Here is a 26,178-nt window from a genome sequence, read left to right as displayed (position 1 = left end):
ACGTTTCATGAAAAGACTTCCATCGTTTATGCTGCGGGGGCCACGGTTGACTTTCCTAAAATGGTAAAGGTAAAGGGATAGAAAAAGATGGTTTGCTGGAAACTTTTGGGCTGCTCCCTCTTGTTTCCAACAGCAACAACAACCCTTTGCTCATTTCCTCACCGCACCCAACCTAATGAGTGAATCGCCGCAACAAAAGCGGTTACCAAGAAACGCAGCTCCTATACCATTTCCTTCAAGCAGTCCTAGAACGCATTATCTGTCGACGTCGCCGCGCTCTTTTCTGAGCGATCAACCCCAGCCGTCATTCGGGCAAGTTTCGGATCACGGCCTTGATCTCCCAACACGATCGCCTTCAGCGTACAGCGAGATCGAGGTGGTTCTTGACGACGGGACACTTCAAAAACGCACGGTTTCCTTGTCGACGTTACCAGAGCAGTATGAGCAACATGACACGGCCGAGGAAAGCACGGAGGAAGACCAGCCGGATGAGGGCGGTTCGTGTAACAGATATGCAAGGTAACAGCAGCATCATCGTGAGATGCGAGAAATAAAACTTCGCGCTTATTTGTTTTGTTTTTTTTTTTTTTTTTTTTCTAGCCAACAAGGCACAGCGACGCTTGAGACAACGCCACTTTTACATGATACTACAGTTCCACAATACGCCAGCACGAACGTTGGCACATATTCCTCATCGACATCCAACGATAGCGACTCTGATGAACCCTTTTTTCCCGCCAAGAATAAAGATAAGGACAGGCAGCGTTATCGTCACGTTGTTGAGGATGAAGAGTCTCATTCCGGTTATTGGAGCAAGCTGGCATCCGCCGTGAGACGCTGTTCCCCCGTCCTTACACCTAAACAACGGCTTGTAATGAAGTGCAGTTTCGCGTACTTTCTTGCAACCTTGTTTACGTTCGTGCCGACGCTGAATGCCCTTATCGGGAACAATCGAACATCCAGTCATCTGGTCGCTACCGCAACCGTCTTCTTTAATCCCGCAAAAACCCTTGGCGGTATGGTGGAAGCAGCAGCCTACGGATGGGGCTACGTCTTGTTTGCCGTCACCGTCTGCTTGGGCTCCATGGTAACGACCGATTTTTTCATCGACAGAGATTTGTATGTCGTAGCACATACAATTTCTCTGTGTTTCTGGCTCGCTGGGGCCACTTTTATTGTTTCATTTCTCAAGGCACATTGGAACAAACCACCCGTTGCTACAGGTACGACAGGAGATTTATTTTTCCATTTTTTTTACTGATTAGAAATTACTACCATCTATTTAGCTTCGAGTTTATGTTTCATCACCATATTTATCATTGTTGTCAGGGAAGGGTCCGCCAACCGAGGCGATTTTGACACTACGCGCATTGAACAGATCACATCCGCTGTGGCGATCGGTACAATCATCACCGTGCTGTGTTGTTTCATCTTTTGGCCCGTGTCCGCTACCAAAAAATTAAAGTACGTATATTTTATATTGTGTTATGAAACGGATGGTCTCACAGATTACCTGTAGGACTGATCTGGAAGCTACACTGTCGTCGTACAAGGTTCTGTTGAAACTGTTGACAAAAACATTCCTTTTGGATGATGATCTGCCTGAATTCAAGGCAAACAAAACATTGCAAACAGCCATCGAATCGCATCGTTCGAGTTTCACGTCTCTGCAAAAGTCACTGAAGGAGGCAAAGCTCGAGGTGATGTGGAACGACCAAGTTCGCGGACGCGCTCACGAGTACGAGCAGATCGTGTTGAGTATGCAACGCCTCGCGCAACACGTCGGGGGACTTCGGAGCAGCTGCGGTATCCAGTTTGAGCGCATGAGTGGCGGCGAGCAGCAAGACGGCAAGCAGGATACATGGAGCAGTTTAAGAAAGACTCGCAGCCGTTTGCGTAAGGATAAGATGACGTCTGGTGCGCCGCAGAGCTGGAACGTTAAGCCGAGTTACCGGCGCAAGAGATATGAGAGAGAAATGCGGCGGCAAAAGACAATGGCATTACCTATTACCATCGAGGAGCGCGCTGGATCACCGACCACACAGCAGCAGCAACAGCAGCAACACGCTACTTCCCAACCTTTGTTGCGGTCATTGTCGGATCAGTTCAGTGAAAGCGACAACGGCACCGAATACGAGCTGGAAAATGGCGGCGGATTCTTGATAGAATTTATCTCGAGTATCCGACAGCCGCTAAAGTCGCTGGCATATACATGCAAACAGACTATTCATCACTTGCAAGTTAACTTTTCATCCACGGCGTCGCCGCGTCTAAAGCGCGCAATCCCGCCATTTGATGTACTGGAAGCAAACCTGAACAAGGCTATCACCTTGTTTGAGAAATCTCAACGGCACGCGGTTGACAAGCTCCAGCGCTACCGTCTACGCCAGCTCCGCGCACATCCTGACAGCAACGAGCAGCAATCTGTTGATGCACCGGGCGAAGATGTTTTTTTGGTTTATTTCTTTGTTTTCAACATGACTGAATTTGCAAGGGAACTTATTACGCTTGTTGGCGCCGTGAAACGATTGTCAGAAGCAGAAGAACGGACTAAAAAGATGCATTGGTGGCAGATCTTTTCCAAAAAGTATCGAGAAGGAAGTAAGTGACGTTACATCCAATTATTTAATATCAGCCACTAACATTATATTGGAAACAGCCAAGAAGCCTATCAAATGGAGGTCCTCCTTCAATGCATTTATTCCCAATGAACGGAATCTCATGAACACACTCCACACACCGGCACCGAAGACCAAGTGGAGAAGATTCTTTTTGAAGCTGTGGAGAATGTTTTCAATGTTCAAGCTACAAAAGATCCGATATGCATTCAAAGCGATGGTTGCTGCCGTTCTGCTAGCCACACCCGCGTTCCTGGACGCGACTGGTCCGTGGTTCCGAGAATGGCGCATGGAATGGGCACTTATCACGGTAAGCTTCTTACCAATTGACTAAATGTCGAGCGGCATTATATTAAATCGTGCTACCTTTTTATGCAGCTGATGGTCGTCATGACACCTACAGTTGGTGGCACAAACTTGGTAGCCATTTACCGTATATTCTCCACAGTTCTCGGGTGCTACAGTGCCATGATCTTCTACATGTTATTCCCGGCCAACATGTACGTGCTTCCCGTACTGACCTGGCTATTCTCGATACCCAATTTCTGGTTGATTTTGAATCACAAGCACGGCAAATTCGGCCAGTTCACGTTGCTGGCATACAACCTTGTCATGCTTAACAAGTACAACGACCGGGAAACAAACAACGTCGAAGTGTGGCGATTAGCTCTACAGCGGTGCGTTTCAATTTTGGTCGGCGTCGTGGTTGGACTTGTTGCGACTGCGTATGTGTGGCCTTACGAAGCGCGCGTCGAGCTGCGCAAAGGCCTATCTGATTTTCTGCTACGTCTGGCGTGGCTCTATCAGAAACTCGTCTCGATTTACTCTGAACGATCCGACGAGCGACGAGCGTTACTCCTGCTTGGACCAGACCAAAAGGACGGCCAGCTGGCAAGCAGAGAATCGCAGCAAGAAATGGCAAAGCGGATGTTTGAAGAGGTTGAACTCGAGATGCAACGCTCGCTTTTGAATTTGCAAGACTTGCTAGCGCAAACGCCGAACGAGCCGCGTCTCAAAGGCCGGTTCCCTGCGGAAACATACCGCGCTATGCTCGGCTCGTGCCAGAACATTGTAGACAAGTTTCTGTCGATGCGTACAGTTGTCTTGAAAGATGCATGGTACAAGGACGTTCAAAAGGATTTTATCATGCCTGTCAGCAAAGAGCGGCGTGAGATGGTCGGCAACGTTCTGCTGTACTTTTACCTCTTGGCTTCTGCGTTGCGGCTCAAGACACCACTGCCTCCTTATTTCCCACCTGCTCGAAACGCATGGCAGTCTCTGATTCATCATTTGCGACACCTTCCAGTTGTACAGTCTCAACGTTTCCTGGACAATGAGCAGATATATGTATTTTACTATGCATATGTAACAATGATGGAAGATATCATTCGCGAGCTGGACAAGGTAACAACCGCCTTTTAGTACTACTCTACCGAAACTTGACCTAAGCAATTGCTTTTAATTTATAGCTTGGTGACAGCATGACACGACTATTCGGTGCGCTTGTTCCAGAAGATCAATGGGAACGGCTGTTTGAGGTGGAGGATCCAGAGAGGCAATCGCTCTTGGAGCACATTGAAGACCAGCATCAACAACAACAATAACGTGAACGATGAAGCAGACAGAAAACAAAAAAAGAAGAACACATTAGCATTACGCGCATCCGAGATATCCATGAAAGCACTCATTTGAACAATAAAAATAGCCAACACTAGCATTTTCATTTTTCTTCAGAAACAGGTTCTTCTCTAGGTGGTTCTAACTGTAAGTCGTTGATAGGAGTGGTAGGAGACAGTGGGGTATCTGGGACGAGTTGCGGTTCGCGGACGACGTAGTAAGAAGTCGGTATACTTGAATCGCTGGAAAGGCGAGCTTCAGAGTAGACCTGGAAGCCGAGTTTGCTGAACCACTCGAGTCTCTGTTCGCCCCATATTTCTGCAAACACTGGCATCTGTGCACTGTCGGCTTTTTGCAACACATATTTGATAAGGTTCTTGCCTAGACCTGTTTTCTGGTCTGAAGGCAGTACGCCCAGATAATTGATGACTATATGTGGCCGTCCTTCCATGACGTTCTTCTTTGCACTTGTAAAATTCTTGTGATGCTTGACGGCAGCTCTCTAAATTTCATACCCGCGTCAATTGTTGCTATCGGCATACCAAAAGTAGTTTTACTTTGCTTACCAGTGCAGACATGCCTCCTGGGCACGAAAATAAGCCTCGTTTGCCGAGCGCATTGTAGATCGTCAGCGACTGATTGTTCCCTTCTGACCATATCAAGACACCTTTGCAGCCATTGACTTGCACTGCAAGCTCACGGCTCACATGCGCTGCTGTTCGAATGAAGGTCTTGAAGATGTGCTCGTAGAATTCCAAACGTTTCTTGTCGTTCTTTATCGACCCCGTTATCCAGGCGAGCGCGGGATCTTGCTCGTATGCCTTGCTTAACGTGTATGCAGCTTCCTTGTCCGCCTCTGCAGCAGCAACAGCAGAGTCAGCGTCCGTTTTCCCAAGCAAGCCGCTCTCTTCTTTCTTTTTTCTTACTTTTGATCACGGGACGGATGTTAACGTGGGGAGAGTTTACATCAACGGTAAGCTTTCGGCTAAGGCGGTTCTGCTGTTTTTGCTGCTGGTTGTCAACCAAAAGAGTCTGTCTTTTTCCTGCCATCATGATGGTTGCAGATCCCCCAAAGATGGAAAAAGGAAGGAAGAGAGGTCTGTGCCCAATGGATGAACTTTTTTGTACCCTGTTGTTGAAATCTCCTCTGGCACCCACTCTCCCCAATCCTTTTTATGCGTTTAGTCCTCATTTTTCTTTTCTTTTCCAACATCGGTTGAATGTTCGCGCATCTGACGGCTAAAGGTACCAGTTTATTTAATCCTCCGTTGATCCTTGGCTAGTCCCACTGCCATGCAATAATGTTAGAAAATCGCTGAATATTTTCTCTTTTTCTACGATTGATCAAAAACGATAACGAAAAAGATGGACACTTTACCACTAGTCTCTCTGGCATTTCCTCTGAAGTCGATTGCAACGGGTTCTGTCGCTTTTGTTCAGCAAGCTGCTTGCTTAGTTTGCCTCCTGGTTTTGTGCCTCTGTTCTCAGACTACGATGGGCGAATAAGAATGAATCAATCAATACATGTCTGCCATAATGGATGAAACCATTGTATCATCATCATCATCCTAGGAATAGGTAACATACCTGAAGTCTGCGTTGCTCAGCGGCAGCGAGCATGGCTTCCCGGTTGTTACTGGCACTGCTGTTGCTACCACCGCCGCCGCCGCCGCCAAGCGTGTGACCTTGCGATGGCGACGTTTGTTGCTGCTGAGATGCTGACCCTAGACGATAGCCGCCCTGATCACTCTTCTTCCGTGTTCCAAGGCAGTTACCCTGTAAAGAATGCTCATAGGTTTGCTGCACCAAGCTTGTGCATGTCCCACATTGTTCGTTACTTACCATGTACGTGAGTAAGCCTTTCTTTTGAGGTCCGCAACACAATAGCTCCCAGATCTGGGACCATGTAACAATGCGGGGTGACTACTGTACTATGCACAGTATGCTGCAAACGTGCAAACTATTATCCTAAACCATGCAACGTCCCAAATCACAGCATGATATACCTGTGTCTTATACCTAGAACCTATGGATACATAAACTGTACAAACAGACTTGTATGTTTTAAAAAGAAGAAGAATACTTGTTTAATACGAGTAATATACACTGCTTTGGATGAATGCTGAGTAACAGTCATAAGTGTACATATGACACCAAGGCCAACTAGTCGAAACGGATTCCACCCTTCCATTTGGCATAACTAAGCACTAGGACGATGCCCACAACGAGACCTGCATTCCGGTGTGAATTTTTTTGTTCACGTCAGATATTATCTTTTTGCATCTAGTTACCTTGGTAGAACCCACGAGCGGGTGGCGAGCACAAAAAGTTCTCGGCTTCTTCGATCTTTGGTCCGGCTCTGCGTCGCAAGTCATCCAGTTCCGCGCGCAAACGCGTGACTTCATCTTGAGCAGTGTTTGAGGCCTTTTCGATGTTTTGGTTAATCTTTCTCTCGGCTTCTCGGCTATCGCTGCTAGACATGATTGATAAGAAGTAAGAGAGTACAGGGTAAAGAAGCAGCAGCAACGCTTCTCGTGGCAGGTATAAAATCAATGGCTCAAAAGTGAAACAAAACAAATAACACACAACATCCAAGCATTGATGAACCCCATGCGCATCTTCGAGACATCTTCGGGAGCCATTTGTTGCCTTTTACAGTAATTATATTTGGGCCCGGACACCTTAGCCATGTCTGTCGATAACTTAGATCAATAGCGATTTTCCGAATATTTTTTTTTTGGAAATTGCTGTCAAACCTTTACTGCGGAGTGAGTGGTTAGCATACTAATAGCTGGTAAATATAGCGTATGTAGATCAGGCGCACGGCGAAATAAGCTAGCAAAAGAGCTTTGGATGACTAAATAAAGACATGCAATTTAAGAACTTGTGGCTAATGTGTAGATTAGCTCATCTATATTTAGACAAGCATGGTGCCTACTACAGGTCTATCGAAGATCACAGTTCACACTTTGTTTCATTCCAAAGCAAAGACGAGTGTTGTTTTGAAAGTCGAGTTAAAACAGGCCAAAATTCTTTCCTGAGCTATAAACCAATTGTTTTCCGCTGCTTGGCAGCAACACATTGTTACTGGATAAGACCGATCCTGAGGATTCCCATTTCGGGTAGTCCGGTTGCACATCGCAGCAATCAAGCTCGGATCATGCATAGGGATAACTGGAATGGAATGTTGCATCGAGGAGGGAGATTGCTTGTACACGGAGCAAAAAAGTAGTATGTGTATTTACATCATCGAGAAGTAAAAAACGAAGGAAAAAAGAAAGAGAGAGAGAGAGAAGAAACGAAGAGAGAGAGTGTGTGTGAGACGGTACAAAATGCCAAGAGGAAGATGGCCGGGGCGGATATCTTTCAAGCTAGTCAATATCATAGTCGAGTTTGTTGATTCCAAAAATCCTGACACGATGCATAACGGGCAGTTTGGCGACAATGACAACGAGCAGCGCGGTAAAGTTGATTGCGAACTGGAAAATATCGTAATGAGTGTAGTGGGTACTCAAAAGAAACCTAGGGAAGAAAATAAGATAACTGATCGCGTGATGGTCCCAACCCCCATTGTTGTCTACTTACAAGGCAATCGGTACAGCCGTGAAGAATTTCCTCGTCGCAGTGAACTGCACACCACCGTCGATTTGCTCCCATAACGTCAGTCCATCATATGCTCCCTGGTTGTTTTCGAACGGGATTCCTTGTACCCAATGAAACATAATATATTGACCCTGTTTGTAGCCCATGCAAGGTTATTTATAAACCTTGTTGTCAGTTACCCCAAAGTCTTGTCTCGATCCGGGACGATTCGAATACGTTACCAAGTTGAAGGTCAAGTTCGTCAGAGTCCAGCTGGCTTCCGGAGAGATGAACGGTATAATGCTGAACAGAGTCTTTAGCGCAATGACAATGAATATAGTTGTGGACCAAGCTCCTGTAGTTAAAAGTTAGAACAAGCTCTGCTGTTGCTGGTGCTGCTTGACTCTGCTGCAATGTCACAACGGACTGCAGCGAGTCCAAGAATTACCTTTGTAGTTAACCCATGATGAGTTGAAGTTTGGCATTGAGCTTTGGTCCAGCGCAGTGTATGCCTTCTTTTCTTTGTCGCTTGACATTTGATGGACGAAAAGGAATGAATGAGAAGATGTGTAGATGCTGGACCGCGGACAATGAATAAACCGACAAAAGAACCACCCAAAAGAAGCTTGCTGGTCGGGGCAGAACTTGCGTCCCTTTCTCCCTTCGTCTTGGCACAGCCATCTTTATTAGTCGAAACTTTGGAAATTTTTGAAAAAGCTTCCTTTTATTAAAGAGAAAAGCTTAAAGCTGGATGCAGTGACCATATAAGTACGCAGTGAACTTTTACTTGATACCTACAGCGTACTAAAAAATCTTACTCTATCGTACTATGCTGCATAACTTGCATTCGGAATATGTTACAATCTCATTGTAATCTTATAAAGGTAGTTAGCCGCCTTTTGTTGTGCAATTTCCAGTCCTTTGGTATGAAAATCAGCACTGTGGATTACTTGAATCTCTATGGATTTCATAACCTTATCTTGCATGTTTTCGTTTTTCTCTGTAGATGTCAAACTATGTGCTGGAAATACTCTTGTATCACCTCCCTGTCCATTCCGGATAACATTACCTTCATTTCTCTCATAGCTGTGAGTAAGTCGACGCCGTACATAGACTTTTTCTCTTTATCCATTATGGAAACTGGCAAGCTGCAGTTTATACTACGTTCTCTTGCTATACTCGGATCAAAAGCTGGAGCACTGCTTGATGATTTGGACCTCCCTTTCTTAGTAATAAATAGCCCTATTCGTTTAATTGATATGTATATCCGGTACGGTGATCATCTTTATGGATGACGAGAGCAATCACTGTAGCGAGCGCGTACTGTAATTTGGTGGGATTGTACCCACGGCTGGAGGAAGTTTAGGCGTTCGAGGAGTCTGTGGCGATGCCATGACCAGATATGGGCATTATGTTGGCCTCTAGTGCAGATACTACTACGCTGCTGCCAAGGCAATCGTGCTGCTATGGTGCCTTCACACAGGCCTGGGAATGTACTCTAAAGAAAGCAGAAGCGGTCTGCTGCATATTCTAAGACTAACGACGCCATTGAGTAATAAAAACTATTCTAAAGTATAAGGCAATTTCTATTTCTTCACGATTTCAGTGGTGATCCGGGTCGTTTTGGGTTCACCATTACTATCATTTTTTAACACAATTTTAAGGTTCCTTGAATGGATAATGCCGACGCCAGTTGTTACAATGCCATGCTTGTGAATACAGTCTTCTGGGAGAGGCCACTCATATCTTCTCACTGCAAAGATAAAATTAGCACAAACGGAATTAACGATAGGAGGTGGAGTATAACTGCAAGCACTTACGCAAAAGCGTGAGAGGAACGCGCGATTCGGCCAAGCTAAAGTTCATGCCAATGCACTTGCGGGCACCGTTGCTGGAAGATAGCCAAGTCATATCTTTCCTGCGAGTTCTTCGGCTTCGCCACCTTCTGAAAACCAACCTGGGTTGAATACTTCATGGTCTTCAATGGAAATTAGCGTCCCCTTGGGGATAAAGACGCCATTAAGTCTGTGTCTTCCGCAGTCTTACGATGTATCACCACCTCAGCTGGAGGATTCACTCGCAGGTCTAACATATAATTTTTTAGTCGTTTGTTGCTTTTCGAAGTATGAATCGCTAACAATTTTACCTCGAGGATGACGCGATTGATGTACGTCAGGTTCTTTGATTGCTCGACTATTGGGAGAATATCATCTGATCCATCCCCGAGCACTGATAATGCCTCCTCCTGTGCCTTTTGTTGGATGTCCTAGTCCACACGAGTAACAATTAAATTGGCAAAAGCCGTCAGAATAATCTGCTCTTGAGTCGGCATGCACTCTTATGAGATTAAGAGCGAGATAGTACATAGCACAGGACAATGCGTTAGCCATCGTGACCAGCGAGAAAAAAGATGCAAAGGTTGCTCTAACCATACATGTTATTATCGCGGTCATCCTGGGATGGTATGGATGCCATATTCCTGTTACTGTACCTTCGATCCTTCTTCAGTGACCTCTCCTTTGCCCTTTTTTCGCTTTCGATCATTACTGTCAACGAAGCCCTTTCTAGGCTTTCTGATCAGCATCTTTCTACTGTTCCTTCAACACTTTACGCTTATGCGCAATGACACCATCCAAGATGGCCGAAAAGTCTCGTCTATCCTGGTGTCGTCGTTGTCGTTCAGGGAATGCCCACAGGATCATTTCCTCAAGAACCGACAAGATCAGAAACTATGGGTTCCACATGGCAGCATTGATACGGTTATATTTTTCGACCCAATGATTGTGGCGATCCTCAATTGCATGAAAATCGAATCCTGCAAATCAGGAAATATAATGCCGCGCCTGGCGCCGTGGTCGGGAAGTGGCGCTCGCTCGGAATGCCGCGACAAATATGAATAGAGGCATCATCGCTTGGATAACAACATGGTCGCTTTTTACATGTGTTGGCAGGTTTCTTATGGAGAAACGAACGGCTGTAGCTGGCGTAATGATCTTACATATCACTGCATGGTAGCATTTGGGGCCTTCAACTCCGGATCACTTTCATATTGCCGATAATCCTGGAAAGTATGATGCTCAAGTTTAAACCAAAAGTATACGCGCAGTAACTGGAAAAGAGCTAGCATTGAACAATAAAGTCGTTTTCAGCGGCATTGGGAGCGAATGTTACTGTGAAAATCAAGCAGATTCTATTCTCCCCAAAGTATAAGCTTCTGAAAGGGAAAACCGATCGAGAAAACGTATTTATTTGGTAAATTCATGCGTGTATAGCAAAGCACGTAAAATATGAAGCGAACGTTGTAAATCGAGGAAAAAGTAAAGTTCCATGATTTGCTATTTAAAATAGAGACTATTGCTGGGCATGGACGTCAGTTGCTGATTGAAGTAGCCAACAAGACCTATTAGTCATAGATAATTACATGTATTCTTTTTACTTCCCCGCTATGTTCGCAATGCATCATGTTCAGTTGTGCGTCTGCTTCTCATCAATATATACTATCTTGTTTCTGTCAGCTACCAATCTTTCTCAAGTCATTGATACAAAACGGTTTTGACAGCATTCGCATTCGTGAGAGGAAAAAGCCGTAGAACGGCAAGTAGTGCATTTGGTGTGCAACCATGCAACACTGCTCCCCCCCGATTCTCGTTTACCAAAAACAGCAAAAGCCGTCAGCAATGACATGCCTGTTGCGAAATTGGGGCAGACCAAGTGATTTCCGACATGGCCTTCAAGGATATGACACCCCGGCAATTTCCATCTTCTTTCGCTGTTACTCGTTACATTAAGATAGCATGGCATCCGCATCCGACTTTAAAGAACTGCAAAAGCAAGTGCATGACGAGATGCACGGTGCTGTGACGATTATCGGTATACAAAGTAACAATGCCACGATGTATACTCTTGTGTTAACTCGTTACAATTTGTCCAGTTCTCGGTGCATCTGGTGATTTGGCAGGCAAAAAGACCTTTCCAGCTATCTTTAATCTATTTAGAAAAGGACTCTTACCTGAGAATGCATTCGTTACCGGTTACGCACGCTCGAAACTCGATCGGGAAGAATACGTCAAGCGCGCAACGCAGCATATAAAGCTCGAGGATGACGATGCAAAGCAAAAGATGGATGAGTTCCTCAAGATTCTGGACTATGTCCAAGGCAAATACGATGAAGACGAAGCATGGCAAAATTTGGATAAGCATGTCAGCGACTCTGAACAGAAAAGGGGACTCAAAAACGGTCAAAAGAATCGCATCTTTTACATGGCACTGCCACCCTCAGTGTTCTTGCAGGTTGCAACGGGTCTTCGAAACAACGTTTACTCCAAAGAAGGCCATAACCGCATCGTTATCGAAAAACCATTTGGCAAGGATCTCGAAAGCTCTACAAACCTCGCCAAGGATTTGGCCAAACTGTTTAAAGAGGAGGAGGTAAGAGCTCTCTCTCTCTCCTAAGCAGTATACAAAGCGGATTGACATGGGTTGCAAAGATTTATCGAATCGACCATTATCTCGGCAAAGAAATGGTCAAGAATATTTCGACCTTGCGTTTTTCAAACATATTTTTGAGTCCAATGTGGGATTGCAAGAGCATTGACAATATACAGATTACTCTAAAGGAACCGTTTGGCACTGAAGGTCGCGGCGGCTACTTTGATGAGTTCAACATCATCCGCGATGTCATGCAGAATCGTAAGTAGATGTCTATTTGTTTACGCTCACGAGAACAGAAACTCAGTTCTGCATACACAACAGACCTGCTGCAGATCATGTCGCTTATTGCCATGGAGAAACCAGCTGGAACGGACTCTGAATCTATTCGCGACGCCAAAGTGAAACTGCTGCGATGTGTCAAACCAATCGAACTCAAGGATAGTCTCCTGGGTCAATACGTTGCCAATGGTGACAAGCCTGGCTACAAGGACGACGAAACTGTGCCAGATGATAGCATCTGTCCAACATTTGCTAGCCTCGTATTGTGGGTGGACAATGAGCGCTGGAAAAACGTGCCGTTTATCTTGAAGGCTGGCAAGGCAATGGATAATGCCAAGGTGGAAGTGCGTATTCAGTTTAAGGAAGTGCCGTCTGGCTTGTACAAGAATGCCACGCGCAACGAACTTGTGCTTCGCGTGCAACCTGGGGAGGCCATATACTTCAAATTCAACAATAAGAACCCGGGACTTTCATACAAGGTGATCACCACAGATCTCGATCTCACATACAAGGACAGATACAAGGATATGCGCGTTCCAGATGCGTACGAAGGTCTTATTTTGGACGTCTTGCGCAGCGATCATTCCAATTTCGTCCGCGACGACGAACTGGATGCGGCGTGGAAAATATTTACTCCCTTGCTGCATACCATCGATCGCGAACATATCAAGCCTGAGCAATATCCTTATGGAACCCGTGGACCAAAGCAGTTAGAAGAGTTTACAAAGCGATACGGTGTCCAGCGTGACCCCCACGTGCCCTATGAATGGCCAGTACAAAGCGTAGCAAAATAATAGGCAAATAAAATGGATGATAATAAAAATTTTGATCAACGCGGAGCAGATTGTCGCGCGTTTGTGCTCTCCTCTCTCTTGTTTTTCTCGCATATACCATGGCGACGCTGAATGCGTTTGGCTTTTCTGTTCAAAAGGCTCACAAGCAGCAAGAGGAACCAGTCAAGCCAAATGCACAGCAGCAACAGCAGCAGCAGAATATTGTCGTTGTCGAAAAGCCTGGATTGCCATGGGCCTACTTGTCGAAAACGCCATCTACTCCTCCACGACAAGGTGCTACTAAGAGCAAAATTGCACCAAAGAGCAACAGTAAAAAGTCTGCAGCAAATCTGAAGAACCAAAATGCAATTACGCGTTACTTGGTACCGCGATCCTCATCGTCACCGAAATCAAGAAACGCCACAGTTGAGCAACAACAAGAACACAGCAAAGCGTACGTTTTACGGCAAAATATACCCCTCGCGACGATATGGCCACAGATTGTCCAGGAGTATTCTATGGACCCGATGGCGGTGGAAGAGCAGCAGCAGCAGTTTACCACAGCACCCTGCCGGAGGAGACGGCGACGGAGCAGCTACGATGAAATGGAAGAAAGCGAAAGCAAAACCATCAAAGTCGACGGGGAGTTGCTAAGAGCTTTTCAACGGCTGGCGACGGGCAGCACGGTGCCATTTCATTTTACCGGGAGACGGTTACCACCACAAGAGCAAGAACAAGACTACGACGGTGAAGACCGAACGCGGCAGGTTCGCAAACGAATGACAGTGGAGGAGTCGCAGCAATATATTCAGCAAGTCATGATCGAGTTTTTGATGGTGTAATGAATGCTTTTATGTACATATATATATAAACGTCAATTGATTACTTTGTAATTGTTCATATGCAAAAGCCCCAGATCTCGATATTGAGGCACTCGAAATCCGGCTGTTCGCTCAACTGTGGATTCTCAAATGTCGCACACACATCGCTGTGTCCATGTAGGAGGTCGCCGTGCAGCCAAAGTCCAATGCGGCCATCGCTACTTTGCATTTATAAGTACGACTCGGGAATGTCATTGAGGTGGTTGCTTTTACTTACCCGCCGCCAAAAGCAATGGATTCGAGATCGGAAAAGACGAGATAATCGTTCTGCTCCGTCCAGGGGTATATTTCAAGCTGATGCAAGCTGGTTCGCCACAAGAAGCTAAAACGAATCCGATAGCGCTCGGTATCTACATCTTTACAAAGTTCAATTGGTGCCAGCTTACCATTCACCTGAGCCATAGTATCGGGAAGAAACATGCAGCGGCTCAGAGATGTACGCGCCAAAGATCTGCACGTTGCTTAAGGTTTTCCTTTCTGTTTCTATTCTGGCATCTGTCACTATACTCACCTCTTCATCGGTGGTCTGAATGACTAGCAAGCACGGTCCATTGTGCTTGTCTACACAGTCATACATTGTATATAGACTGCACCCGTGCTGGTCGAGGCTGTACAGCAGACACCATTTGGATAGCAATGCCACTCTCGAGGGCAAATGCATTTGCAGCTATTATAGTACATGGCGAAATTCCTGTTAGAGTTGCCGTTTTCAAGAAGCTGCTGTTTGCATCACACGAACATTTTCCGCCAAGACACTGTCTAAACATGTCCACGTTCGAGCAGATCCTTCCACCAGTTGGATGTGTTGTGTTTTTGGGTGATGCTGCTTAATATCAGTCAGCGCTGCTGCCACAGAGGAATTGGATGTGGATGAAGAAATAGAGCCAGGGCGATACGGTGCAAGTCCATCTTCCATGAGGTGTCGTGACAGGTCGGAGGTGGACCTTTGCAAGAACGACGGATGCTGTTTCACGTCGCTGCTGCGGGCGCTATCATCAAAGTAGAATCGTGTGCATTCAATCGTCGTCGTATTCAGAAATGCATCTACGGGTGAAGGCGGCAACGAAATTCGTCTCATCGTGATGGAAGGGAAAAAGAAAGGACACGAGAGGGAGAAAGATACAACTGTGTTGAGAAAGAAAGAAAAAATCACTTTTATGGCTAAAAAATGGGCACTTTGCTCCTTTGTTTTGCTGTCCAAGGCGCTCCACTCGTGGGAATACCAAGCACAGACCCCTATGCTTCTGTAGACGTTTGAAAAAAAGATTGCATGAATGACAATGCTGGTTGCTGCAGAAATCACCTCATAGAACTAACTTAATTGTGCTTTTATATTGCTGTCCTATTTCAGAATTCATATACTTATTATTACCTACCGATCATCCGGTCTAAAGCACTAAAGGTGAAGTGCCCAGGCAACGTTGGAGAAGAAAAAAAAAAGATGCAGCTGGGAAGATGAGTGCATGCGTTCTGGAACTGTGTGCACAGTTGCACAAGTTTCTGTACTCAAACACCTGTCCCCATTAGGTATCATGGGCTAGAGAAGCTTTGCACAGCTGTCAGTCCTTCAAAGCATACAATAATGTTTACTACGGACTGCAACGCCTTTTCAAATAAGCGGCTATTCGGATTTTATGAAGATAGAACAAAAAGGATGTCATAACTATTGACATCCGGGAACATTTGCAGCCTTTACCATTCTTCCACCGTGATCAAGCAGTGTAAGATGAAGAGTAATCTGCTGTTATCAAGAGGACCGGTTCACAAGAAGAGGTACAGAGCATGTGACCTGATAGACAACAAGTGCAGGGCAAAAATATTTAGCATGGACATCCCTTTAAGCAGAATTTGTTGGTGACGATTCTGCTGCCAGTGAGGATGCCTACTTGGCAAACTTGATGTCTCCTGCGAATCGATCGCATGCCGCTGTCAACTCAGCAGCATACATCTGGACTTACTCCGTGGAAACTCTGCAACATCGGATCTACAGCGACTAGCAGGTGAGCACTTGCTCATAAGTTGTCTCCAGTATTATGTAGACTTTCCCGTCGGTGAAGTATATTGAGCACATTGCGTAAGGATTGCCTAAATGCTTCAAAATTAATTAAAACGCGATTATCGATGCAGTTTTGTTTAATTTTTTTTGGCTAAACAAGCTATAGCTATGTTAGATAACTCGATATTACAGTTTTACACTTCAATTAAATACAAATTTCTAAACGTTCCAGTATAAAGACGCAAAGGCAATGCAATAGCTTTCACGATTCGCATCGAAGCAAGAAGGTTAGTAAAGAACAAGCAGTCATCCTGTTTATTGGACCAGGAAAGTCATAAAGACTTTTTTCTAGTGTTCAAAACATTATGAAACATTCTACACATGCATTTGTAATGCCAAGAAGCTTACACGGTGACATGATTAGACATGTCCCTATCTTGTATAATGCATTGACGATGATTGCATATTCCTCTCTTACGTGCTAGAATATCCATCGATTGGCTAGCAAGATTCCTTGTAAAGAGGTTTGATCTAACGTCCGGACGCTCATGCTATTTTGCTTTCACAAATAGATACTCCTTTGGTCTTGTCCTCGCAAACAGCGCATCCGGCGACTGACTCTACAAGGGCCATAGAGTTGATGCATAATCATGACCGACGAACCGATATACTGACTATGACTTGCCTCGTCATGCATCCCTCAATGTGCAACTGCAAATTCACGGAAAATTATTTTCGATATCCAGTATTCAGACCAGGCAATGTCCAGGAAAGGGAATGCAGGCCTCTTGATGGTAAAATATATTACCGCAATGACCAATCCAAAGAGTCACGATGGTTGATGCAGATGCGATTGGTTCTTTTCCCGAAAATACTGGAAAATGACGTCTGTGATCGAAAAAGGAAATGGCGGAGTGTCACGATGAACAATATATAAAGAGGTCATCCGATTACTTCTTGCATCTCTTTGTTTTCTCTTACCTTATTCTATCGTCACCGCTTACTATGCAGATCTTTGTCAAGACACTCACTGGCAAGACTATCACCTTGGAAGTCGAATCCTCCGACTGTATCGAGAACGTCAAACAAAAGATTCAAGACAAGGAAGGTATCCCTCCTGACCAGCAGCGCCTTATTTTCGCTGGCAAACAGCTTGAGGACGGCCGTACGCTTTCAGACTACAACATTCAGAAGGAGTCTACCCTTCACCTCGTACTTCGTCTGCGCGGCGGTATGCAGATTTTTGTCAAGACACTTACGGGCAAGACCATTACGTTGGAAGTGGAATCTTCAGACACGATCGACAATGTCAAGGCCAAGATCCAGGACAAGGAAGGTATCCCACCAGACCAGCAGCGCCTTATCTTTGCTGGCAAACAGCTTGAGGACGGCCGTACTCTCTCAGACTACAACATTCAAAAGGAGTCTACCCTTCACCTCGTGCTCCGCCTACGTGGAGGTATGCAGATCTTTGTAAAGACTTTGACCGGCAAGACTATCACGTTGGAGGTTGAGTCGTCGGACAGCATCGAAAATGTTAAGCAGAAGATTCAGGATAAGGAAGGTATCCCTCCGGATCAGCAGCGTCTTATCTTTGCTGGAAAGCAACTTGAAGATGGCCGCACCTTGTCGGACTATAACATTCAAAAGGAATCCACGTTACATCTGGTACTGCGTCTGCGTGGAGGAAGCCCTGAAGCAGCAGCTGCATCAAGTAGCAGCACCGCTGCTGGAAAGAAGAAGAGATGCGCGTTCGGGGATTGTACAGACAAGGTTGTCAAGATCATTGGTGATTGCCGATACTGCCAATCCAAGTTTTGCTCACGCCACCGACTCCCCGAAGACCACGCCTGCGTTAACCTTCTCAGCTGTAAACAAGCTGCGCACGAGCGCAACAGTACCAAGCTATTGAGCGAACGATGTGTAGCAAGCAAGGTTTAATTACTGCACATGGATACAATATCTTCTGCAGTAACCATCAGCTTTTCCCGCATTTTATTCCCTTACCCCTTAAACAGCCCCTTGTCACCTCCTTTCGCAACTTTCAATGAATCTCAATAAATCATATGACACAAGGAAATATGTTCTGCGCTCTCGTCCTCTACTTATAAATAATGAATGTCCCTGCCTTTTTATCGACTTTGTAGACTTTCAGGTCGCTCGAGGTCTGATACGAATAATGTTGCCGACGTATTGATTTTTATCTGCGATAAACCTCCGTTTCACAAGACTTCAAAGGCAACTTATCCAGGGACTTGGCCTGCAATCTTAAACGAGATCTGGACAATTTTTGAGTTACAGCCCATATCCCTTGGTGCATAGAAACATATACAGAGCTCGACGGGTTCCAATAAAGGTAAATGTAGTTCATTTCTGATTTAAAAAGTGCATACAAGAACGAAGTCTTCATTGTCAAATGCATCTACATGCTTTCTCGGCCTTATAACTCAAATAAAATGCATATGCCATGCTCGGCTACTGTCTTGCTGAATGGACACCATTTTTTTCTATAACTGTTTCCTCCATCAGCCGACTCATTCAAAATACGGCAATCTCTTTATATTATACAGTTGACTACAACTAGATTCTCGTATCCAATGACCCAACTTTGCACTCAGTGGCAATCTCCATTGATGTCTTTAGTCTTCAACGGGTTGTTGGTGCTACAAGGAGGAACCTTTGCTAAACTTTGCGCACCATGCCTGGCAACAGATTCCCACAGAGCGATGTAAAAATGCATCGAGCTTCAACGTTTGGCCACTCCCTGCAGAAAAACTAATTGCTGTAACCGATATGTTTGCCAGGGTCGTCTTCAAGAATGATTATCTATGACTCAAAACCAGCCGGCAAACGGCCCTTTGAAGGAGAATCATGGGGAAAAACTGGACCTTTCGTAACTTCCACAACTTTTATATGTAGAACAAAAGAAAAAACGGAAGCAAAGAATCAAACTATGAATACAATGTAATACGTATAAATAATAAAGGGGAGGAGTTGCGTCGTAGTAGAATCAACAACTACTGTATTGCAGCGTTGTCTTGATTACGTTCATGAAGAAGCAGTATGCTCGGTGTCTTGATATCCTGTGCTTGCGTCCCAGTGGCCGAGCTTGGTTCGCTCGCTAGGTGACTCTGGTACTCCTTCAAGCGCGTCCTTGGAAACTGTTGATGCGAGATGCTTCTTTCGCTGCTCTTCAATGACCTTATTTACTTCGCTCCAAGGTCGATCTACAAAGGCAGTGTTCTGGGGAGTGGTAATGCTTGGATCTTCGTTGACGAGGTTAGGAACGGTCTTGAGATTCTGCAAATATTTGTGTCCTGGGTCCATTCTTCAGATAATACGTTTTGATTGTGGCTCGATTTGCTACGTGCAGATGCCACCTTTTATATGTAAACTGATTGGTGATATTTTTAGATCTAGAGCAGCCCGTAATTCCGGAAATTTGATAAGCCGTAGATCCGGTCGGATGGACCCCCCATCAAGGCAATTTTGGTCTGTCATCCCGCGGTAGAGTATATCCGCATGGAATCGACACGCTTGAATGCTCGGAGTGCCCCCGGGACTAATCAGTAACCGTTGTTGCTTAATACAATGACATCTCCATGCTTCATTATCGAGCTATACACGTCAATTAATAGGTCTTGAACAAGAAGACTGTACAGCTATGGACAGCACAAATATACGAGCATGTCTTTCCTTTGGATACCAAAGAGCAGATTTTACGTTGTCTCCAAGATACGTCGATGCAAAGTCGTTTCCACAATGAGCACAGACATATACCACCTTGAAACGTTGATCTAAAACAATCCTTGAGAAGGCACGCAGCTTGATACGGATGATCAGCGATAGAGACCTTATCTCACGAAGTAGAAGCGTAATTTTCATGTGCAGGTATGTAGTACTCAGCTATCATGTATGTAAAGAATATTCGTGCCGCATTCTTGTGCAACTTTGTGCATTAATGACGATTTACTGCCTCCGCATGGTAATAGACTTTGATAATGAACGGCAGCCTTCTTCTTGATCTTTTCATTTACACATTTGGATATGGTTCTTACGATAGTGGGAAGGCGTTTTTGAACTGTGAAGACAATATTCATATTCAGAATGTTGACTGCATCGTAACTATGGGACTACTTTGTCCTGAACGTTGAAATGAAAGGAGATCGCAAATAGGATGATTCTTATACATACTATCCAGTCTTTGTATCTGCGCTCAAATTCCATGTTATTCACCAATCTTGCTCACCAGTTTCTGTCATATATAGTATTTTGCCGCTACAGAAAGAATTAAAGTATTCAGACTGATGAATGGTTTGAAGGGAGACTTTTCAGATGCGTGGATGAAATCCACTGTAACAGCAAGGAGCGGTATTCCTTGGGTATGCAAGCTCTCAAATATATCAATTGAACGGTAGTTAACAGCGTAGACGCTAGAAAACATCCGAAGTAACATAATAGCTATCGTAGACGGCACCGGGATGCGGTACAAGCCAGGAGAGTAGGGAAACTTGCATTTCGACGCGTCGTCGCCCTGCTGCGCTGAGTTTTGGCAGTAACAAGACGCGCCCAAATTTGTTGACTGGGCAACTCTCACTTTCTCTCTTTCTCAGTAATCCCAATGGAGACCGATCAGGTAAGGATCCAATCAGCTATAACGAAAAAGGTATGCTAATGACCCAGATCCACCCGTAAGTGGTTGTATTTCGAAGAAGAACTCTTGAACACTCCCTCTACGCTGGACGGCATGAGCCCTATCCAAGAGAGAAACGAACGTTTGAAAGGTTGCTGCTACATTATGGCTGTAGCTTCCAGACTCAAGTTGTAAGTGTAGTGTTAGTTTGCTTCCAGAACATCGTCACCGACATGCGTATGTATATAGGTCTATCGCTGTGGTCTCAACTGCGTGCACATACTTTCATCGATTCTACATGCGTCACTCCATTAAGAAGTTCCATGTATACGTAAGTTGAGTTCAGACTGTCTCCTATACTGCTATACTGACTGTGATCTTTAGACTATCGGTGCTGCGTGCATATTCATTGCAACAAAGGTGGAAGAGGAACTTCGTCACTTTGAAGATATAGTCAAAACATGCATTGAAAAGTCTATGAAAAAGTCACCTAACGATGTTATCAGCACAAAGAGCAAGGTACACTTAAACGCGACAACATGTCAATAGATGCATTTGATTGACACTAATATCGATAGGATTTCGCTATTTGGTGGAACATGATACTAAGTCATGAAATCTCCGTGATGGAGGCAGTTACTTTTGATTTCCGGATCGAGCATCCACACTACCACCTGGCTGATAAGGCTAGCCGCATTTCAAGTAAGTATATTTTAAGAAAAAGAGAGAGAGTGTGTGTATGGAAGAAGATATGTAGCTGAACGAAAAAAAAATGCTAGTGCCTACCGAATGTCACGAGCTAGCATGGACGTATGCTTATGAAACGTAAGTCGGTTTGTACTTGTCTAGGCGAAAAGGTAAATCCTTAAAGATTTTCTTCTTTGCTGTAGCTTGGGATCTGGTTTATGCCTTCTCTACACACCAGTGCAGATTGCCGCTGCAGCCGTGTTGACCGCAGCAACAAGCATGGGCGTAGCGCTGGGCGAAGACTGGCTGATACACATGGGCATTCCCAACGATGAACGCCTTGTGACTGATGCAGCGATCATCATGTCCGAAACGTTAAAGTATTTGTATTTACGAAAGTAGTGACTGATTCAATGGCCCAAGGCTATGGATACACAGGTTGTTGCTCTCTCAAGCTCTAAGCTCTAATCGCAAGTACGATGACGCCAATGCTCTCGGATGCGACGGCTATTTATTCCAAACCAAAGAGTCAGGATGGTTGATGCAGACGCGGTTGGTCCTCTTCCCGAAAATGCTGGAAAATGACGATTACTTCTTGCATCTCTTTGTTTTCCTCTTACCTTATTCTATCGTCAGCGCTTATCATGCAGACCTTTGTCAAGATTCTCACTGGCAAGACTATCACCTTGGAAGTCGAGTCCTCCGAACCTATCGAAAATTTCAAGCAGATGCTTCAAGACAAAAAGACAAAAAGGTATCCCTCCTGACCAGCAGCGAATTATCTTTGCTGGAAAGTAAGTCGAAGATGGTGGATCCGTTCGTGGGGCCGGGCCAACTTTTACGCCAACTAAGAATCCATCGACATCTTGACCAAAGTGGCTAACGATGCGCTGTACGTAACTCTGCGCCATCAACGCCCTCTATTGAAAACCGTGACTTGAGAAAGGCACTCGTGAATGCACTGTACTCGTTGTCTGTTTTGTTTCTCGCCAGCACTACGAGACTGCCAAGAAGCCTGAATAGCGCTTCAAATACCTGTAAGGCACAAAGACTGGCATGAGCGATATCAAGCGACAAGCAGTCCAGAGCCACGAAACCGCAGATGAAGCCCGTCGCATCATTTCTGAATCCATGCCCGTTAAGCAATACAATTACAAGATAAAACAATTGACCAAGGCTGGTATCCTCAGCCCTCGCTATCCTCCGAACCCTAAGCAATGCTCTTCGTGCGGTGCCAAACGTCCACAGGATCAGCCAGACACACCTTTGCTTTGTTGCGGTGCATGGGTCGCAGATTATAAGACTAGCCACAAGCATGTATGCAAGAAGGCTCAAAATTAAAAAGAAAAAATCACTTTGTTTGTCCGTTGCCAACCCTCCAAGTTGTTATCTCTTTTTCGTTCCCGCCAATAAACATGCAAGCAATACTGTTTTGTTCTTCAAGATTGATGAATGATTACATATTATTGGCGATAACAATAGGAGCGCTGTGGTTAACGGAAAGCATCCCGCTAGCCAAGTTTTAGAGCTTGCACGCTTTGATCACGTTCGAAGTTTGAACGTTATCTGGAGTGTACAATTGTCAGAATACAACGAAATCCAAGTTCTACTAAGGACAAACCTGTACACACCTGCCAATTTTGTGATTGGGAGCGCTGGGCCATGTGTGCTGGTTGCGTAGGTGCAATATTCAAAAAGGACCAATGACAGTAATTTACACTGCTATCCTTGCTTTGCAGAATTCTTACAATGCATGTTAGTCCAAAGTCGCATAGACAGCATTGCAATGCAAACTTTAAATAATTCAGTTGCTTGCATCGATTGCAGTAAATAACCAATGTGCAATCAGCGTAAATATATGCCTGTAAATGTTGCGGACTGGTGTAAACATCAATAAGTGAACAGGATATGGATCGGCGTGGCGCAATCAAGAGAAGGAGGGGAAAAAGTGTGAAATTCTATTATAGTCGCTGTTTCGTTTCTATATTCTGTATGCTTTGGATAACATCTCCGGCTTTAAACTCTTTGAATCCTTCAAAGGACATGCCACATTCTAAACCTTTCTTGGCTTCTGTGATATCTTTCTTCACTTGTCGCAATGCTTCTAGCGGTCCTTCCCATAAAATCTTCTTGTCCCGCAACACACGTACAGGATGATTTCGCATGATGGTACCATTGGTCACGCGACAACCTGCAACAGGCTGTGTTTCCTTGCCCTTCTTTTGGATATCAAAGACTTGCAAAATTGTAGCCTCACCGTTTACTTGGGTCGTCACGACAGGTGGAAGCATATCACTGAGTTGATCTTTGACTTCCTCCAGAAGCTTGTAAATGACATTGTAAGACCGCACTTGAACTCCCAGCTTGCTGGCTTCGCCTTGTACTTTCTTGTCAGCCTTCACATTGAATCCAATCACGTGTCCTTCACACGCCGCTGCTCTTTGGATGTCTCCTTCTGTGATGTTGCCTACGCCGCTGTCTACAACGCGAACGGCAATCTGCTTATTCATCAAACCGCCCAGACAATCTACAACTGCCTCGACTGTGCCGCTAACATCACCTAGTGCACTGTCAGCGATGCATATTACCTCGTTATTTTTCCCCTTTTACGGTACCTTTCACAACCACGCGGTATTCAAGTTTTCCATCATCGCTTTTCTCCACTTCGTCACTCTCGAGCTGCGTCTGCAGTGCACTTAATCTTTTCGCCAGGGATTCCGGAGGAGTATCTATTAGTCCTTGCTGATACATGTACATTTCCTTCTTGTACTGCTGTTCAACCAATCGTTCTTGCTCTAAAGCATGGCGTTGTTGTCGTCGTTTGTCGTTAATTACTTTGAGGTCCCTCAGTTGCTGCTCTCGGTCAAGTCGTGCAATTCGGTTATCCACAACCGTTTTGGCAGTTGATTCGTTCGGTGCTTGCAACATTTCGTCACCAGCGGCTGGTACTTCCTTCCATCCGATCACTTTGACCGGCATACCCGGTGTAGCCTCTCGGACAACTTTACCGGTATGGTCTGTCATGGAACGGACTTTGCACCATGTTTGACCTGCAACCACGGTGGCACCAGGTTTGAGCGTGCCACGACGGACCAGAATTGTTGCTACGTTGCCGCGGCCTTTTTCAACTTGTGCTTCCAAAACTACACCCTCAGCCTCATTGTCACGTTCTGCACGCAGTTCGAGGACTTCTGAAAGTGTCACAATTGTTTCTTCCAACTGATCCAAATTCTTGCCGGTGAGGCCTGATACTTCTACGGCAGGGACGTCACCGCCAATCTCCTCCAAGTGAACATTGTATCGAGCCAGTTCCTGCTTCACGCGAGAGGGATCAACGCCTGGTTTATCGCACTTGTTGATGGCTACCACCATCGGTACACCGGCATTCTGCGCGTGCTTGATAGCTTCCTGTGTTTGTGGCATAACTCCGTCATCTGCTGCTACGACTAGTACAACCACGTCCGTAACTTGAGCACCTCGCGCTCTCATCGCTGTAAATGCAGCGTGTCCTGGAGTATCCAAGAATGTGATGCTCTTTTTTGATGGAAGTTGAACTTGAATTACATATTAATCGAAATCCCACGTCGTGTTAATGCTGGAGAGCGACTTACCTGAGAATGCACCGATATGTTGTGTAATGCCTCCTGCTTCGCCAGCTGCAACTGATGTCTTTCGCAGAGTATCCAACAATGTTGTTTTGCCGTGATCAACATGTCCCATGATGGTTACAACCGGTGGACGAGGAGGTAGCTTACTGATGTCCCCGGGTGGAGGCCTGTCGCTCATGTCAGCGATAGGTAGCACAGACCATGCAGAATGTCCAAACACTCACTTTGGAAACAGATCTAATGATTGCCGCTCATCTACAATAGGATTCATATCCAACTGCATTGCTATCAAACTCGATTCATCGGCCGTTAACACTAAGATATTTGCATGTTCAGTATCTGCATTATTCCAGATGAGAAACACCACAATGAGACATACCTCTGTCAGGCGAGACGTTGTCCATCTCCAACTCATGCATTGTCTGGACCAATTGCTCTTATACCGTTTATCAGTTTTGGCATTGAGAATCATTAGCGCCATACATTTTTTACCTAATCGCACACCGAATAGCCGTGATAGATTTGCCACACTGATAACCTGGGGAACATAAACATCCGGTATCTGCTTTTCAGCTTCACTTTGGCGTTGTTCCTTGGCATGCTTTTCGGCTAGTCGCCTTTTTGCTAATTCTTCCTCTTTCATCAATGCTTGCATTTCTTCTTCTCGACGTTTCCTTTCTCGTCGTTCGCTAGCTGACTCGTCTTTTCGATGTTGCTTTTTCTTGTCAGGTGTGGGCTCTTTTGCTCGAATTTTCTGTTTTTGCTCAGGAGGAAGCGACCAGTCCCGAGGTTTTGGTACACTGGACGATTGTTGCTTCGAAGGCGATCGTTTCCATTCTTTGTTCTTTGTCGGCTTGGCTGCACTCCAGTCTGTCTTTTTCAAAGCAGGTTTATTCCCTGTTGCTGCTACACCGGCACCTTGTTTGTCGCTCTGGAGTGCGATCGAGTGGGCGATCGATCGTCGCCCAAGGATCGCTTGCCGTAGTGGTGGGTATCGCGCCGATTTTGACAAGAACATGCTGTGTCAACAGCCCAAAGTTCGGGGTCGACTTTTTACCGACGGCCGCTTGCTT

General features: G+C 45.3%; 15 protein-coding genes across 15 annotated transcripts; 7 read left to right on the top strand and 8 right to left on the bottom strand.

The window, feature by feature from the left end:
• Positions 1–175: 175 nt before the first annotated feature.
• Positions 176–4,222, top strand: VTP01DRAFT_5680 (uncharacterized protein; the record flags this gene model as incomplete). Its single annotated transcript, XM_069384499.1, has 7 exons — positions 176–519; positions 601–1,223; positions 1,287–1,464; positions 1,520–2,601; positions 2,660–2,928; positions 2,997–4,022; positions 4,088–4,222. 7 exons carry the CDS (start codon positions 176–178, stop codon positions 4,220–4,222), a joined length of 3,657 nt encoding a protein of 1,218 aa, XP_069235122.1.
• A 116-nt stretch (positions 4,223–4,338) lies between these two features.
• VTP01DRAFT_5679 (uncharacterized protein) lies at positions 4,339–5,288 on the bottom strand (the record flags this gene model as incomplete). Its single annotated transcript, XM_069384497.1, has 3 exons — positions 4,339–4,737; positions 4,802–5,091; positions 5,162–5,288. The coding sequence occupies 3 exons, from the start codon at positions 5,286–5,288 to the stop codon at positions 4,339–4,341; spliced, it is 816 nt and encodes a 271-aa protein (XP_069235121.1).
• A 226-nt stretch (positions 5,289–5,514) lies between these two features.
• VTP01DRAFT_5678 (uncharacterized protein) lies at positions 5,515–6,080 on the bottom strand (the record flags this gene model as incomplete). Its single annotated transcript, XM_069384496.1, has 4 exons — positions 5,515–5,523; positions 5,614–5,724; positions 5,823–6,011; positions 6,078–6,080. 4 exons carry the CDS (start codon positions 6,078–6,080, stop codon positions 5,515–5,517), a joined length of 312 nt encoding a protein of 103 aa, XP_069235120.1.
• Positions 6,081–6,398: 318 nt separating this feature from the next.
• On the bottom strand, positions 6,399–6,716 carry VTP01DRAFT_5677 (uncharacterized protein; the record flags this gene model as incomplete). The annotated part of the gene is made up of 2 exons (XM_069384495.1): positions 6,399–6,466; positions 6,527–6,716. The coding sequence occupies 2 exons, from the start codon at positions 6,714–6,716 to the stop codon at positions 6,399–6,401; spliced, it is 258 nt and encodes an 85-aa protein (XP_069235119.1).
• Positions 6,717–7,606: 890 nt separating this feature from the next.
• Positions 7,607–8,353, bottom strand: VTP01DRAFT_5676 (uncharacterized protein; the record flags this gene model as incomplete). The annotated part of the gene is made up of 4 exons (XM_069384494.1): positions 7,607–7,757; positions 7,821–7,969; positions 8,060–8,172; positions 8,266–8,353. The coding sequence occupies 4 exons, from the start codon at positions 8,351–8,353 to the stop codon at positions 7,607–7,609; spliced, it is 501 nt and encodes a 166-aa protein (XP_069235118.1).
• Positions 8,354–9,403: 1,050 nt separating this feature from the next.
• Positions 9,404–10,207, bottom strand: VTP01DRAFT_5675 (uncharacterized protein; the record flags this gene model as incomplete). The annotated part of the gene is made up of 5 exons (XM_069384493.1): positions 9,404–9,570; positions 9,638–9,708; positions 9,771–9,817; positions 9,964–10,083; positions 10,154–10,207. The coding sequence occupies 5 exons, from the start codon at positions 10,205–10,207 to the stop codon at positions 9,404–9,406; spliced, it is 459 nt and encodes a 152-aa protein (XP_069235117.1).
• Positions 10,208–10,432: 225 nt separating this feature from the next.
• On the top strand, positions 10,433–10,717 carry VTP01DRAFT_5674 (uncharacterized protein; the record flags this gene model as incomplete). The annotated part of the gene is made up of 1 exon (XM_069384492.1): positions 10,433–10,717. The coding sequence occupies one exon, from the start codon at positions 10,433–10,435 to the stop codon at positions 10,715–10,717; it is 285 nt and encodes a 94-aa protein (XP_069235116.1).
• An 894-nt stretch (positions 10,718–11,611) lies between these two features.
• On the top strand, positions 11,612–13,321 carry VTP01DRAFT_5673 (uncharacterized protein; the record flags this gene model as incomplete). Its single annotated transcript, XM_069384491.1, has 4 exons — positions 11,612–11,687; positions 11,749–12,245; positions 12,305–12,506; positions 12,570–13,321. The coding sequence occupies 4 exons, from the start codon at positions 11,612–11,614 to the stop codon at positions 13,319–13,321; spliced, it is 1,527 nt and encodes a 508-aa protein (XP_069235115.1).
• Positions 13,322–13,419: 98 nt separating this feature from the next.
• VTP01DRAFT_5672 (uncharacterized protein) lies at positions 13,420–14,142 on the top strand (the record flags this gene model as incomplete). The annotated part of the gene is made up of 1 exon (XM_069384490.1): positions 13,420–14,142. The coding sequence occupies one exon, from the start codon at positions 13,420–13,422 to the stop codon at positions 14,140–14,142; it is 723 nt and encodes a 240-aa protein (XP_069235114.1).
• Positions 14,143–14,197: 55 nt separating this feature from the next.
• On the bottom strand, positions 14,198–15,259 carry VTP01DRAFT_5671 (uncharacterized protein; the record flags this gene model as incomplete). Its single annotated transcript, XM_069384489.1, has 5 exons — positions 14,198–14,342; positions 14,399–14,503; positions 14,568–14,632; positions 14,693–14,848; positions 14,921–15,259. The coding sequence occupies 5 exons, from the start codon at positions 15,257–15,259 to the stop codon at positions 14,198–14,200; spliced, it is 810 nt and encodes a 269-aa protein (XP_069235113.1).
• A 1,923-nt stretch (positions 15,260–17,182) lies between these two features.
• Positions 17,183–18,118, top strand: VTP01DRAFT_5670 (uncharacterized protein; the record flags this gene model as incomplete). The annotated part of the gene is made up of 1 exon (XM_069384488.1): positions 17,183–18,118. The coding sequence occupies one exon, from the start codon at positions 17,183–17,185 to the stop codon at positions 18,116–18,118; it is 936 nt and encodes a 311-aa protein (XP_069235112.1).
• A 1,107-nt stretch (positions 18,119–19,225) lies between these two features.
• On the bottom strand, positions 19,226–20,062 carry VTP01DRAFT_5669 (uncharacterized protein; the record flags this gene model as incomplete). Its single annotated transcript, XM_069384486.1, has 2 exons — positions 19,226–19,477; positions 19,901–20,062. The coding sequence occupies 2 exons, from the start codon at positions 20,060–20,062 to the stop codon at positions 19,226–19,228; spliced, it is 414 nt and encodes a 137-aa protein (XP_069235111.1).
• Positions 20,063–20,798: 736 nt separating this feature from the next.
• Positions 20,799–21,899, top strand: VTP01DRAFT_5668 (uncharacterized protein; the record flags this gene model as incomplete). The annotated part of the gene is made up of 7 exons (XM_069384485.1): positions 20,799–20,813; positions 20,874–21,001; positions 21,060–21,141; positions 21,195–21,329; positions 21,389–21,512; positions 21,590–21,635; positions 21,701–21,899. 7 exons carry the CDS (start codon positions 20,799–20,801, stop codon positions 21,897–21,899), a joined length of 729 nt encoding a protein of 242 aa, XP_069235110.1.
• Positions 21,900–22,553: 654 nt separating this feature from the next.
• On the top strand, positions 22,554–22,838 carry VTP01DRAFT_5667 (uncharacterized protein; the record flags this gene model as incomplete). Its single annotated transcript, XM_069384484.1, has 1 exon — positions 22,554–22,838. One exon carries the CDS (start codon positions 22,554–22,556, stop codon positions 22,836–22,838), a length of 285 nt encoding a protein of 94 aa, XP_069235109.1.
• A 620-nt stretch (positions 22,839–23,458) lies between these two features.
• On the bottom strand, positions 23,459–26,123 carry VTP01DRAFT_5666 (uncharacterized protein; the record flags this gene model as incomplete). The annotated part of the gene is made up of 6 exons (XM_069384483.1): positions 23,459–24,057; positions 24,113–25,051; positions 25,109–25,272; positions 25,330–25,420; positions 25,485–25,541; positions 25,598–26,123. 6 exons carry the CDS (start codon positions 26,121–26,123, stop codon positions 23,459–23,461), a joined length of 2,376 nt encoding a protein of 791 aa, XP_069235108.1.
• Positions 26,124–26,178: the final 55 nt, after the last annotated feature.

The sequence above is a fragment of the Rhizomucor pusillus genome (genome assembly GCF_041956525.1).
Source record: "Rhizomucor pusillus strain CBS 183.67 unplaced genomic scaffold VTP01scaffold_24, whole genome shotgun sequence".
Taxonomy (NCBI): domain Eukaryota; kingdom Fungi; phylum Mucoromycota; class Mucoromycetes; order Mucorales; family Lichtheimiaceae; genus Rhizomucor; species Rhizomucor pusillus.
This window is presented reverse-complemented; position numbering and strand designations above follow the sequence as displayed.